This window comes from Microtus oregoni, unplaced genomic scaffold (genome assembly GCF_018167655.1).
Source record: "Microtus oregoni isolate MIOR12 unplaced genomic scaffold, Mior012 000004F_ref0000308, whole genome shotgun sequence".
Taxonomy (NCBI): Eukaryota; Metazoa; Chordata; class Mammalia; order Rodentia; family Cricetidae; genus Microtus; species Microtus oregoni.
The window spans coordinates 58,835,718-58,849,547 of NW_024543063.1; the positions used below are offsets into that span (position 1 = coordinate 58,835,718).

Below are 13,830 nucleotides of genomic sequence, written 5' to 3' on the forward strand. Positions count from 1 at the left end.
CATGGCCTTGACACTCTCTCCTATTCATATGTACACTGATACAAAGTTTATATTAACCTCGATTAGGAAGAGGTCAGGCCCAGTGTACCCCCAAAATACTCTTGCTTGAGGTTTCTAGACCTACATCAATTCTGAAAGCTTTTATGGCATTTAAAGAACATTTTCTTGAGAGATAGTTACAGTTCTCTGTTCTCTCACAAAACAGTCACGGAACCACGCAAGCCAGGAGCCTTGAATTCTAGGGCAGAGATGGCGACTCCTCCCAGTAGAAGGTCTTGGCGGACTCTTCTCTTCTTTATTCTCTTGCCTCAGTCCTTTCTCTCTCTCTTCCTTCTCTGGTCCCCTGCCCTCTCCTCATCCATTCGCTCTTCCTGCAGAGCTGTTTTGGAGGTGTAATTTGTAATAGCTTCCGGAAGCAATTCTGCTCAGAGGATAACAGACAAAAATGACGGCTACTGGTTTTTGACAAGAGTGAACCTTACTTCAGTTTTTGCACAGGAGACACAGTGGGCACACTGGACTTGGTGTCCCTCCAGTCCTTCCTCTCTCTCTTTCTTTTGTCCGGTGTTACTTCCCATTATTGATATCCACCTGTGGGCACTAATTTCTTTTCTTTGTAACTTGCACCCCCAGAGAGCTCCATGCATGTAGTCTTCTCCCACAACGGTCAGTATACTGTGGACTGTCAGATCTGTGAACGAGGCCATTCTCTCTGGATTTATGGATCGTCAAAGCCATTTCATAAAAGATGATTAATGATAATTAACATTTTAACTTCAGGCCATTTAATGGCACCCTACAGAAAGGTCAAGTGTCATATGTCAGATGTCACAGTTGAGGATGGGGCTGGAGGAAGAGCTGAGAACTGGTTGAGGTTGGTGTGGGGGCTGCTCCTACTGTCTTGTGGGGGCTGCTTTCATTGTCCACAGCCGAGGCTGCTGGTAGCCCAGATGAAGGTATGCATGAGCATTCTGGTTATAAATTCAGCAATGGTACCCTCATCATTTCAATCCCTGCGTGCTGGGCATCAAAGCAAGTTCCTGAATGTCCGTCATTAAGGGACTTAAATTCTGCAAGTTTCCAAATGTGTTTCCTCTATAACCTGGTGGCTCTGAGCTGGTGAGCCAGTTCCCTCAGTGGCAGCCATCTTCATGTCCTCGTATCGTGTTCTCGCCTCAGCCTGGGTTCCTCTCTCCGTCTCTCCCACTGATATCTCTCCCTTGCTTTCTGTTTTGTGAAAGTCTCTGGTTTACCCTTTACAATGCTCCTTTCTGTGCAAGCCTCACTTGCTACTCTGTCCCAGCTCTGAAGATGAAGCTGCACACCAACCTGCAGCGACAATAGAAGGGAAAGGCTGCAGTGTTCCAGGAAAGAACCCAAGATGAACAGTCAAGAGTTCGATAAGAGCCAGGTGGCGGTGGCGCACGCCTTTAACCCCAGTACTCGGGAGGCAGAGGCAGGCGGATCTCTGTGAGTTCAATACCAGCCTGGTCTACAAGAGCTAGTTCCAGGACAGGCTCTGAAGCTACAGAGAAACCCTGTCTAGAAAAAAAAATGATAAGATAGCTGACTCCCAGGGCTGGATCTGGGTCTGGGTCCATGGAAGGACACAGCTTGTGTTAAGAAAGAAGCTGTAGTGAACATGAAGGCAGACCTGGTGAGGGAGAGGTCTGTGTGGTGGGAAATAAAGGGTTACACACGCACAATGCTTCTGTCAGTGACTGTCAGCACACACCCAGATTCCAGCATCAGAAGAATGGCCCCTTAGAGGTAGAGTTGAGACCACAGTGTATGGACTAGACCAGGTCATATCAGGGCAAGAACATGGGTGGCTACATGGTTGAGAGGCAAAAATAGGAACACAGCTTGGTGCATGTCCTCATCCATGCTCACACCTCTAAGCTCAGGCACTGGAGTGTGTTATGGTGAGCCGGTTCTGAGGAGAAAGCGAACATCAATAGTAAGATGCCGTGACACACGTCCATATGCTCTGAAAACATTTAACTATGCAAAAGAGAGCCCCCCCCTTTAAAAACTGAGGAAAAATAGCACAGGTTTGCACAAGGCCTAAATCTTGAAAGTGAAATACAAAGTGGCCTGGGCTGGCAAGCTCTGAAATGCACAGAGAGACCACGAGAAACAGGGGAGGCTTAGAGAACAAAGAGGAGCAAAAATGTCCCCCACTTGTCGGCCAAGTAACAGTCTCCGCGCCGCCGGTACTATTCTGACCTTGCATGGTGCAGCCAATGTCAATAGCTGTTGTCCCTAGTTGATGGGCCGCCATTTGCTGCTTAGGGAGTCTCTTCACGCACTTAAAAGGCATCGTTAGGACCAAGTGGCTATTAAAGCAGCCTTGCTGCTCCAAACGATCTTCTCAAGCAAATGCAGAGGAAACGTGTTGAGGGTGAAGTCATTATCGGTGACCACAGAAGGAATGACCACCGGCCATGGGTGCCATTAATCTCGCTAAGGGGAAGTGGGAGCAATTCATAAAACCTGCTTGGGGAGGTTTCTCCCTGAATGGACACCCGAGCGAATGACCCCACGTCTTTGTGCTAGGGAAGAGGGACACATTTGGCTGAGATATCCACTTGGCGTAATGAGCGGTAGGGACCCAGCAGAGATTCCAGGCGTTGGCAGGGACAACTGGAGTACAGGAGCTGGGAGAGCTGTCACAGCTGCTCTCTGCCTGAATGCTGACTGAAGGCCAGAGGCAACCCTGGTGCTTTACATGTTAGCTGTTTAATCCTCACAGCAGTCCCATGAGGTAGGTTTTTATTATTATTTCCATTCTAGAGGTGAAGAAATTGAGGTCCAGAGAGGCTAGTATGACTTGCCTGAGTCTACACAACTTGTCATGACAGAACTGAGATTCAAACCCATGTTGTCTGGTCCTCAAAGCTGTGCTCTTAAGAGGAAAGGGATAGCTGAGTCAGGAAAGTGCTTGCCATGAAAGTTTGAGGACCTGAGTCCCATGCTTGTCTGTTGTTATGATAAAATACCTCTTATAAAGTCACAAATGCCACCTTGGTACACTACCCACTTAGGTAAGTACTAAGTTAAAGTACTCAATTTTAAGTACTTTTCACAGGCTTCCAAATACCACTCTTAAATTAGGGGAATCAATTTTCAAGTATTCTTTTTAGATTTATTCGTGTGTTTGCTTTTGTGAGTATGTGAGGTTGTAGGATTGCATGTGCACAGGGGATGTGCATGATCATAGAGGCCAGAAGAGGGTGCTAGGTGTCTTCTGTCACTCTCCATCTATTCCTTTGAGGCAGGGTCTCTCCCTGAACCTGCTCAGGATTTCTCTGCTAGACTGGGAGCCAGCAAACCTCATCTTCCTGTCTCTGCCCCTTCAGAGCTCAGGTTACAGGTGTGTACTGGAAACACCAGACTTGTCCCATGGGAGCTGAGATCTAAACTCCAATCCCCATGACCACACAGCAAGTGCCTTGAGCTGTTAAGACATCTCTCCAGTCCCAGGGAATCAGTTTTTAGTGTGTAAATTGGGGGGGGGGCACATTCACACCACAGCAATGCTCTACAATATTACAGATTAATTCACTAAGTATAGACATTACCACTGATGATATGGGCTGGGTATGAGTAACGTTACATGGAGTGACATTTATGCTTGATTTTCAACTAAGCAGTTGTATGGGTAGGCTTACAGGAGCGATGTGGCATTTCAGTACAGCATGCAATGTCAGGATCAGACCAAGGAGTCTGTCACATTAATCACCTCAATCATTCATGTCTTTTTTTCTCGAAACTTCCCAAGTCCTCCTCACTAGCTCTTTTGAAATATATAATTTATTACTGTTAGGTGTAGCTGCCCTACTGTTCAACAGACCACAAGAAATCATTCCTTCTGGCCAACTTCACCCCTGTGCCTTTAACCACCTCCTCTCCATCACTCTCTCTCCCCAAGCCTCTCCCAGGCTAGGCAACTATGATTCTGTCCTCTATGTCTCCACTTCCCGATTTGAGAGAGAGCCTGGAAGATTTGTGGTTTTCTGTCTACGTGATTTTAGTTTCAAAGAGTAAAATGGTGCAGATAGGATGATCCTCTGCTACCTCATTGGGACATGCCCAATGAGAAGGCTTCGCTTCCTATTCCGATCCTTGGGTAAGGGCAGCACAGTCAACATACAAGAGGGATGCATGGAAAGTCACAGAAAAAAAAAATGAATCACCAGGAGTTCTAGGGACGAATCTATAAGGCATTAAGAAGCAATTGAGTCTGAAAAGAAAGAACTTTCTAGTACTCAGGTGTGAACTTGATGCATCAGGGAACAGCTGGGGTATTAGCCTGACCCTCGCCTTGGTGCGGGGAAGGGATTCACTCCAGGCCAACAGCATATGTCCTGTGCTGAGCTTCGAGTCTGATCTCTTGAGTTTCAGCCACCAGGACTCAGGTCAGAACTCCATCACATCACCTGTGGCACATATCAGATGGGCACAAAGGCTAGCTCACTACATGCTGTGTGAATCTCCAGGCTGATTTTGCCCCATGCTGGCCAGTGTTGTCTGAGACAGCAGGCTCTAGGAAAGCGCAGCAGTGGGGTAGACAAAGGTTGCTCCCTCTCAGGATGCAGTGTGGTCTAGGATGAGCCAGAAGCCCTTTCCCACTGCACATTCCTAAAGAGAAAGGAAGCATCCCTTTCCAGAGAGCAAAATAATAGGTTCCTAGACTCTCTGAAACCCATTATCTTAGTAATTGAATAAAAGAATTATAAAATGATTTAAAAAAAAAAACCCTGAAAGGAGAGCCTTGTGGTTAAAGAATCCATCTTACTAAGAACCCGACTTCTTTATGTAGCTGGATGCCTGACCCAGAGCTACGTAACCTCCATCAGTCCATTTCCTGACCTATTAGATCAGCATACTGATAAATAGAACGTTGTTTCTTCAAAGTGTTGCAATATATAAACAATTCTAGGCATTTAAAGGACATGGTAAGACTGTTTGTGCCCAATCCTGAATGTATATGCTGAAAACTACCTCCCAATATGATGGCGTTGAAATTTAGGAACCTACTGATGCTGGACGCTCCCCCTGAACTCCTGAACCAATTAAAGACCTCCTGAAAAAGACTCCCAGATAACTCTCTCTTATACCATGTGAGGATAATATAATGAAAAGTGTTGCCTAGAAACCTGACAACAGGTCCTGCTGGTGCCTTGGGTTTGGACCCTCCAGACTTCAGAACTTGTGAGAAGTAAATGCTCACTGTTTAACCAGTCCCTCTTTATAATATTCAAATAGACTAAGATACGAGATGCTGAACCTGGCACACAATAGGGGCTCCAGATGTTCTGGCGATCCCTAACAAGGCGATGTAATTTCAGGTTATATAAATATAGATATGTAAATGGGCATGTAAACACAAAGTCACCTAGTGAGTTCAGTGCTCATGTAGTGATATCTGGCACATGAAGGAATCACGCGGGAAGGAAGCGACTCTTGCCCCCCTAACAATTTCTACTGTCCTCTACAGGCTAACCCCTGGTGCTAACCCCCCAAAAACAGAGTACTTTAGCCATCTATAAACTTTGGGGGCCCAAGATCACACTGTGGGATGGACACTGACTCTGAAGAACTTCAAACAATGGCCAGCTGTCCGTGGATACCAGCAGGCTTCAGCGCCCCACCCCCACCATTACATTTAATCAAAAATGTATTCAAAATATGATTCTGGGAGATTATAGTGGAGATTTGCGGGAGGCTCTCAGTGTAGGCAGAGGTAGTGGGAACAGATTGTGGCTGGGGGCCTGAGGCTGGGATAATCACAGGCTCAGACGCGCCATTCTCAGGCCTTGGAGTTCACCATCAGCTCTGGAAAGACCTTGAGTACTGGCAGGAAGAACCGGCTACTCTGCCCCCTCCCCTTTCCCAGGGGTTTGCTGCGGAGAAGTCCCTGATTTCCACCCGGATTCAGCAGGCTCTCATCTGCGATTTGGGCTTCAGTGGCGTGTTTCCTAACGGTGATTCAATGTGGAAAGGCCCCTCCACCCTCCTCTAAATGAATAGACCCTACGAGGAATATCAGAAACCGCTGCTGCAGTCTGCAGCTTCTGGTGGTGGAGTGTCTACCTGGACCAAGGAGCGGGTATGGTGGAGAGCGCCTTGAAAGAAACCTTCAGCTAATGCTCTTTATTACAAGCGTTAATCCTGCAAAGCCGACTGGAAATAATGTTTATCTTTTCGCAGTTTAATTTTCCGGACCCTAAGCCTCAGGTCAGCAAGGGCGACTGCAAAGTCCCTGGGGGAAGCTGGGGGGTTGGGGGTTGGGGGTGGGACGGGACCAGCTGTTGCCCAAGAGCCAAACGAGGGGAGGGGGTCTCCCAAAGGAGATGAGAGGGGAACCAAAGCAGGGCTTTGGACTGGAGCAGAAAGCTAGGGTCAATCAAACCGCAGATCTGAGATATCTTCTGGCTCCCTCCTGGAACTTCAGTTTCCTCATCCGTGGAGACTCCATCCTGATGGAGATGGGCTGTTGGACTTTGTGCCCTGGGCGTGGGTTAGGGAGCACATTTGACCGCACTGGCTGCCGCAGTGTGAGCCAAGAACCAGATTCAGGGTTTCTGGCCGCTTGGGTAGTGTGTGATCATTGTGGGGCCACTTGACTTTTGGACTTTAAAGACAAGCCCCACTCCAAAGGGTTTTGTTGTTGCTGTTGTTGTTTTGTTTTTTCTATAGTCCCCCTAAAGCCCAAACCTCATTTCTTTCCGCACCTTCCAAAGACCTTAAAATCTGGACGCTTCTGCTGCCTCCCCTTCCGGCCCCCATGCTGCTCTGGAGGGAGTCAACCAACAGGGGCAGGTCTCATTGCTGAGTGGTTCAGCCCAGAGGAGACTAACTGTGGGAGAAGTTCTCAAATGCATATCAGCTCTCCTTCCTAGTCCCCATGACTTTCCTGAGCTCCTTCCAAGGACCTGCCTGGAAGCTATACATTTGCTCCTTGGCTGAAATTGAGTCCCCTAGAACTGGGAGGACCTGGACCCAGGCAAATACATCCAGCCTGGGTTCTATGGGCATCTTCATCTCACCCAGCTCCAGACAGATTCACAAAGGGGCAAGGACACAGAGACCCTGCCCTGCCCCTCAGGTCTCAGAGCTTGACATGTACTGGAAGGGTTTGCTGATACTGAAGATTAAACAAAAAATATTCCCTCTGTGGCCTGTACCAACCCCTCCAAACTGCCATGTTTCATTGTTGGGTTCTGGGGAAGCAGTGGGCCAAGGGGCTGTCAGATTTCCCTTCATTTCCCTAAACACAATAAATTTATAACCTCAGTCCCACCAGAGAACAAGTATTGCTCCTCTCTGATATTCAGTAATGGGTTTGTGCAGTTTCGAGGAAGGGGGTCACTCTGTCCTGGGCATTGTGTGTGTTCCTAAATTTCTCTCTCTGTTACAGAAGTCAGGTCTGCAGCCCAAGACCCTGTGTCCAGAAGCCTTTGTGGCAATTCTGTGCCCCACTTCAGTGCCACCAGACCTCTCCCGGCATCCCTGGCATTGACAGACTGCACACCTCGGGTTCAGCTAGGTTATTTTTGAAGTAAAAGCCTGGAAAGGGGAAGGAGACACAGGTAGTCTTTAGAGACCATTTCAACAAAGAAGTTACAAAGTGAGCAGGGCTGGGCAGGGGTGGGTGAGCAGGAGGAGATGCTTTTGGGGTCCTCCTTCCAAAGGAGAGACTTGGGAAAAGCAGACTGGGTATCCACTGGGCTTTCCACAAGGTGCCTGCCATCTCCTCTCCAAGTCTGACTAGGTGCACATTTGCCTGACCAACCCTAGCCCTGCGTGCAAGGATAGCTGCTAGGATGATTCTGTGTTTTTGTCTTGGGCAAAGTAAGAACTCCTGGTCCCTGCCAAGGCCTGGAAGCTTCTTAATATGAAGGTGAATTCAGAAGCAGCCATTTCCAGAATTATTCTGCAAACCGCAGCCGTTGCGCTAACCTGCTGAGAGAGGAAAGATTGATTAAAACCCGAAGGCCACTTGGCCATAATTTCTAGAAAATCGGAGGTCAGCTTATGTCCCACCCCAAGGGAAGCCAAGGTCTAGAGGCAATTTGCTTGTCAGGGGTAATGCTTGGGCAAGCTATGTGTGAATTCACATAACAATGTAACCCAATTTTCTAAACCAAGAGCTAATCCTGAGAGAAATTACTACAAAGACCAGAATCTGACATAAGTAATTGCTGGAGGCTGCCTAGTGCTTAGGGACTGTCCCTTTGTAGAGGTAAAGTTCCCCTTTACCAGGCCCTCACACATCAGAAGAAGGGGACATTAAATGACAGTCCTGCAATGCTAGGGGTCAAACCTTTGGGAGTATTCTCAGGGACAGCCTGGCCCTTGGCGTCCATGTTGTAAAATTCAGAGGCTGTCTGCACTGTCCGAGTAGTTCAGTGGGCACACTGACCATTAGCCCACGGATGCATGGCCCATGATCTCAGCTCCAAAAGTCAGAACACCTCTCGAACATGCTTGGTATCAGCCAAGCATAGGCCAAAAAGTCCTCTAAAAGGGCAGGCTGGGCCCAAGGGTGTTTATAAGGGGGAGGCCTGCATGGTCTGGGACAACTCGCAGCGTCCTGACACAGGGCTAGACTGTGTATCTCTTCAAAGGTTACATCATGGGGCGGTGGGGGGGGGGAGTCTTTCCTCGGCGTTTATTTTTATGATTTGGCTTTAGATTTTGGGAGTGTCTAGACTTTGAGACAGTCTCACACCAGATCTGGGGAAGGTGACAGGTTGGTATCTTTTGGATAGGCACCCCCAGCGCCTCTGGGGTCCCACTACCTTCTGCTCCAGATGGATACTGGAACCGCACTTCAGGCTCCCTCCGCCTTGGGCACGGCGCACAGTTCAGCGGCAGCCCCTGCAGTGCGAACGTGGAGTTCCCAAAGGCTTTGGCTGCGAGAGAATCCTCTTCGACTGTGGAGTCTCTGGGGACCAAGAGTCGCCTGATGGAGATGGGCTGTCTGGGAATCGTGTGGCACTCTGGACTTTGTGCCCTGGGCGGGGTTGAGGGAGCACCTTCGACAGTGCTGGCTGCCGCAGTGTGAGCCAAGGACCAGATTCGGGGTTTCTGGCCGCTTGGGTAGTGCACGATCATTGTGGGGCCACTTGACTCTGCTGTAATGAAATCAGCTTCTCCCGACCGCGGAGCCTCAGTGAAGGGGAAGCAGGGTACCGCCAGAGCGCACTCCCTACTTTCCAAGCGGCCCCCTTGAGAAGCGGTGCAGGGAGCAGGCAGGGACAGCGCACTCTTCTGAAAATCCGCCAGCCTGCGAGATGCAGAGACCGCTGCCTCCTCTTCGTCTGCTTCCTCCTCTTCCTCCTCTTCCTCCAAGTCTTCCAGGTCACTCAGTCGTAGTCCCTGGGCCTCCTGGCTGGCAGTAGCATCTGTAGGAAATCAAGAATGAGTGAGAAAAGCCTAGTACCCTAGGGAATCTCCAGGGAGAGTCCTACCCAGAGAAGCTTTTAGCGAGTGTCGCGGGGCACTTTAGCATTCTGGGTCGCCTCCCTCTGCTCTCCGCAAGGCCGGATGCTTGCCCCAGGGGAAGAATTCCCCACGCATTGCCTTACTCGCCCCGCCCCTCTGTTCTCCAGGACCTCTCTGAGCCAAGGCAAGGCTACTTTGCTTTGCTGGAGTCTCTCAGTTATAAAAAGGGGAGGGATACTTTGCTTTCAGCTCTAGCATCCACGGGCGACTGGTGTCATGTTATTTAATGCAGCAAATATTCACGTGCGCAGAGCATCATTTCCACATGAGACATTTAGAACCACAGCAGTAAAAAGTCTTCTGGGGGAGGTGACCTTCTAGAGGGATAGAGGCAGGGACAAAGTGAAGACATTTTCCTTACAGCGATAAATACGAGAAGCAAGCAAAGCTGGGAAGGGACATGAGAGTTTGAGTGAGGAGGGGAAGTCTTTCTGAGAGGACGCCCTGAAGCTGAGAAAAAGCTGGAGCTACACGGTTTCTCTGGGAGGTACTGATGCAAAGGCCCTGGGGTTTGCATTTGAAAGTCTATAGTAGCACAGGTGGCTTTGGACCCGATGTTTAATGCCCTAAGGAACCCACAAGGTGCGGGCTGGTGACTCGTCTGTACCTTTGGTGTCACCGGTCAGGCAGCCCAGAGCGTCTCCTGCACCTTCTGTTTTCCTTTCCTCCCCACCTTTGTTCTTGGGTGCCCACGTCATCTTGTTCTCTTTCTTGAGGCGCCGGCGCGCGTTGGCGAACCAGGTGGACACCTGGGTGAGGGTCATCTTGGTGATGATGGCCAGCATGATCTTCTCGCCCTTGGTGGGGTACGGGTTCTTGCGGTGCTCGTGCAGCCAGGCCTTGAGGGCACTGGTACTCTCTCTCGTGGCATTTTTCCTGCGGCCAGCACCGCTCAGCTCCACTCCGCTATACCTGTGGACAGACAGGGCTCAAATTCCAGGCTGGGGACCAGGGGCTTGCACAGTAGAAGGTCCGGTGCCTGGAAATAGAGTTCTGCTCCCTCCCTTTTTCCAGCTGGGAGAGGGCAGAGGCAAGGGATGACCAATGTAGGCCAGCCACCATGATCCCCATGTCTCACCTGTCATATTGATACTGCCCCAGAGTTGGCTCATAGGAGTAATAGGCCCCTGGCTGGGTCAGGCTGGGGGTAAAGTTTCCTGCAGGATCCTTAAACTCATACTGGGGATTCTGGGGGGAGAGGAAAAGAGAATTTGGGACTGCACAGGAGAATGATACAGGTGCCCCTGTAGGATCATTACCCCAGCGCCATCCCTCGCAATGGCTGTGCAGTGTTGGGCATAGCCATTTGACACTCTGTGCCTCAGTTTCTCCCTCATTGAGACTGAGTCAATAAAGTCATTCGTGCTGGTATAGTACTTGGTAGAGTCCTAGGGACAGACTAAGGAGTGATTGAGTATCAGCTACAAAGATGGCTGCAGCTTCTGGATTCCTCACCTCATCACTAGGACCCTTCCCAGCAGACTATTCCTGACCGTGGGCATGCTTGTGATTTTTGGGTAAGTTATTTGAGCTTCTCTACACTTCAACTATTCACTTGTAAGCCAAGAATAATGATGATTTACCTACCCTGCAGAATGAAAAGAAATACAAATGCTCTCTAAGCAGTGTGAAGTTCTGCAAACTGTAAAGTGCTGTGGACTTGGATTTTCCCTTACTCACTATGATATTTTCTCAGCATTGTCTGGCCCCTATAGATTTCTCTCTGGACAAGGTCACAGTAGAGTGCGTCTGTGCGTCCTGCGTGTACTCCTGAGCCCCAGTGTTCACTGAGCAGTCCCAGGCCCCACCCCCTTACTCACCAGGGCACCACATAGTGGGGATGGCTCTGGGCCATAGGGCAGGTACCCAGGGTAGCTCTGAGCAGCTGCATAGGGTGCTCCATAGATACCCAAGGCAGCACCCAGTTCTGGCCGAGCACTGCCCAGCAGCCGGCTGTCGTAGGGTGTACAGCAAAGAGTAGAGGCAGAGGTGGAGGCCGAGACCACATCTGACACCGATCGCGGGACAGTTTCACAGCAAGCGGCACCGGAACTCGCAGACACCAGAAACTACAAAAGCAGGAGAGGAGTCGCTAGAGGTTAGAAATCCAGACACCTCTGGCTCTAGCCAGAGGTGGGTAGCAAGGAAGCTGCTCCATGCTTTCCTTTCTTCTAGTAGCCAAGTACCACCAGGTGCAGAAATTCTTTGCTGTCTGCTGGAATGGGAACTCAACTTGTACCATTGTTGAGTCTCCACAGTCCCAGACACCTTGTAAAAACAGGACCAAAATCCCTGACTCTCCCCCATGGGATTCTTAAAAGGCATAGTTTGACGTTAGAGTCAAAACTATCACCATCCTGTCTCCATTGTGCTAAAAAGGAATCCATCCAAGATCAGGGTAGGAGACTTGTCCAAGATCCCACAGCAGGTCAAAGGTCAACCAGATGCTAACCCTCCCAGGAAAAGATACATACTGAGCACTCTGATGGAGAGTGTGGAGGACAGTGGTGGGCATTCTCAGATTTCCTAGGAAATTCACCATTGTACAACACCCAGGTTTGGAAAACGGAGGGATGCAGAAGCGGAGAGCTTGGACCAGCCCAAAAAAGGAGTGGGATCAGAACTGAGGTCAACAAACGAGCTCTGCGGGGGGCCAGTGCCCCGACCTGGAGCGTATTTGTTTACTCCTCAGAGTCCATTGGTCACCTCAAGAATCCGTACTAGGGAAACCCTGACTCAAGATCCCTCAGATCCCACCCTGCTCTGCGCAGAGAGCGAGGTTAGAGTGCCCACGTCTTCACTCAGGAGTGAAAGCATTCGAATGTCAGAGAGTGAGTGGCATTTTTCTCAACCCTTGCTCCTGGCTTCCCTTGGGTCACCGAGAAGAGGAAGGTCAGGGAGGCAGAGCATGCACGGGACATCTTCCCCGCCCCCGTACCCCTCCCACCCAGTAAGGCACTACTCACCTGGGATGCGCTGCCATACGGATGTCCAAAGGGCGGGAAGGCCATAGCAGCTGGCTGTCCTGGGACCAGTCTCTCTCTTTCCTTCTGAGTCCCTCGCTCAGCTCAGCTAGCTATTTGATGGCCCCAGCCGAGCGGCTTCTGCTTTCTTTACAGGGATGCAGGTGCTGGGCGCCAGGTCTTTGGCCTGCTGAGAGGGACTGCGGGCAGAGTCAAAGACAGCCAAGCCGCCAAGTCCTGCACTTGAGAAGGCGCCCCTGCGGCCAGTAGGGTCCTGGAGGCAGAGGGGCCCATGGATCGTCAGAGTTAGGAAGAAGGCGCAGGGTGCCAAAGGCGCCTGGTGGCGAGATGAGGTGCGGCGCAGCGTGGGGCTGTGAGGTTCCAGAGATGTCCCAGTCCAAGGTGGCCAGAGGCTCAACGTGACGTCACGGTAATCCCGGGCCGCCAGAGGGGACCGCGGGCCCCGGGGCCCCGGGCCACCGAGCGTGCCAAGGGCAGCCAGCCCGTGTACGCGCGCGCACTCTCAGACACTCTTCCTTGCTCCGTGAGGTTTATGCAGCAGGCGAGGAACGTCAAAGACCCTGACCTTCTGCTCGCCGCTAGATCCTACCAGCTTTTGCCTCCAGCTCACGCGCGCGCGCGCGCGCATACAGACCCTCTCCAAATTCCCCGGGAGAAGTGGGAGATGCGCCTCCCTGAGCACCGCGCGGGCCCAGGGCACAGCGTGCTTGCCTCCTCCCCTGCGGCCCCGAGGAGGCGAGGAGGCGCGAGGCAAGCGGGGCGGTGAGGGAAGAGAGAATACAAAAGAAGAGCCCGGAGGAAAGTGGGGGAGTCAGGCAAGGGGGGAGAAGAAGGAGGGAGAGAAGAGATGAGGAGTCTGATGGCTGGGGGTGGGGGAGTGGGGTGGGCGAGGGCTGGGCGGAGGCTGAGCCGGAGCAGGTGGAAGAGAGCAGCGACTCTCGGGACCAGCTTCCAACCCATCTCCGCCTCTCCGCTGCACCAAAGTTTGTTGGCCCTGCTATTCCGGAGCTCGTAGGGTTGGACTAAGGCGAGCAGCTTTGATGGAGACCACGTTTGTCCTTGGGGATTTGGTTTGGGTCTCCGTTTCCCAAAACAGTTGGTTAATTCTAGTCCTGGCAGGGTCCTTGGCCCCAGGGGTTTCTCTGTAGGGTTCTGACCCTGAGGCCGATGAGCGCACCCTCCAGACCAAGGTACAGCATCCGTTGGAGAGCCCCCCTAGACACGACAAATCTGATCGCTGGCATCTGTAGGCTGCCAGCCAAGCATATGGGCCATCTCCTCCAAAGGCCCGGCTTGGCTGCCTCCCTAGCGCCGCCTGCGGTGTCCGCCC

General features: G+C 51.1%; 1 protein-coding gene across 1 annotated transcript in view; it reads right to left on the minus strand.

The window, feature by feature from the left end:
* Window positions 1–12,557, minus strand: part of Irx6 (iroquois homeobox 6) — a 46,280-nt gene extending 33,723 nt beyond the window's left edge. The window contains exons 1-6 of the mRNA XM_041650544.1: window positions 12,483–12,557; window positions 11,337–11,585; window positions 10,595–10,704; window positions 10,124–10,428; window positions 8,811–9,416; window positions 6,741–6,801 (exon numbers count right to left, since the gene is read on the minus strand). Coding sequence (XP_041506478.1) covers window positions 6,741–6,801; window positions 8,811–9,416; window positions 10,124–10,428; window positions 10,595–10,704; window positions 11,337–11,585; window positions 12,483–12,527 — 1,376 coding nt within the window. The 5' untranslated portion in view covers window positions 12,528–12,557. The remainder of the gene's footprint in view (window positions 1–6,740; window positions 6,802–8,810; window positions 9,417–10,123; window positions 10,429–10,594; window positions 10,705–11,336; window positions 11,586–12,482) is intronic.
* Between the last annotated feature and the right edge of the window lie 1,273 nt (window positions 12,558–13,830).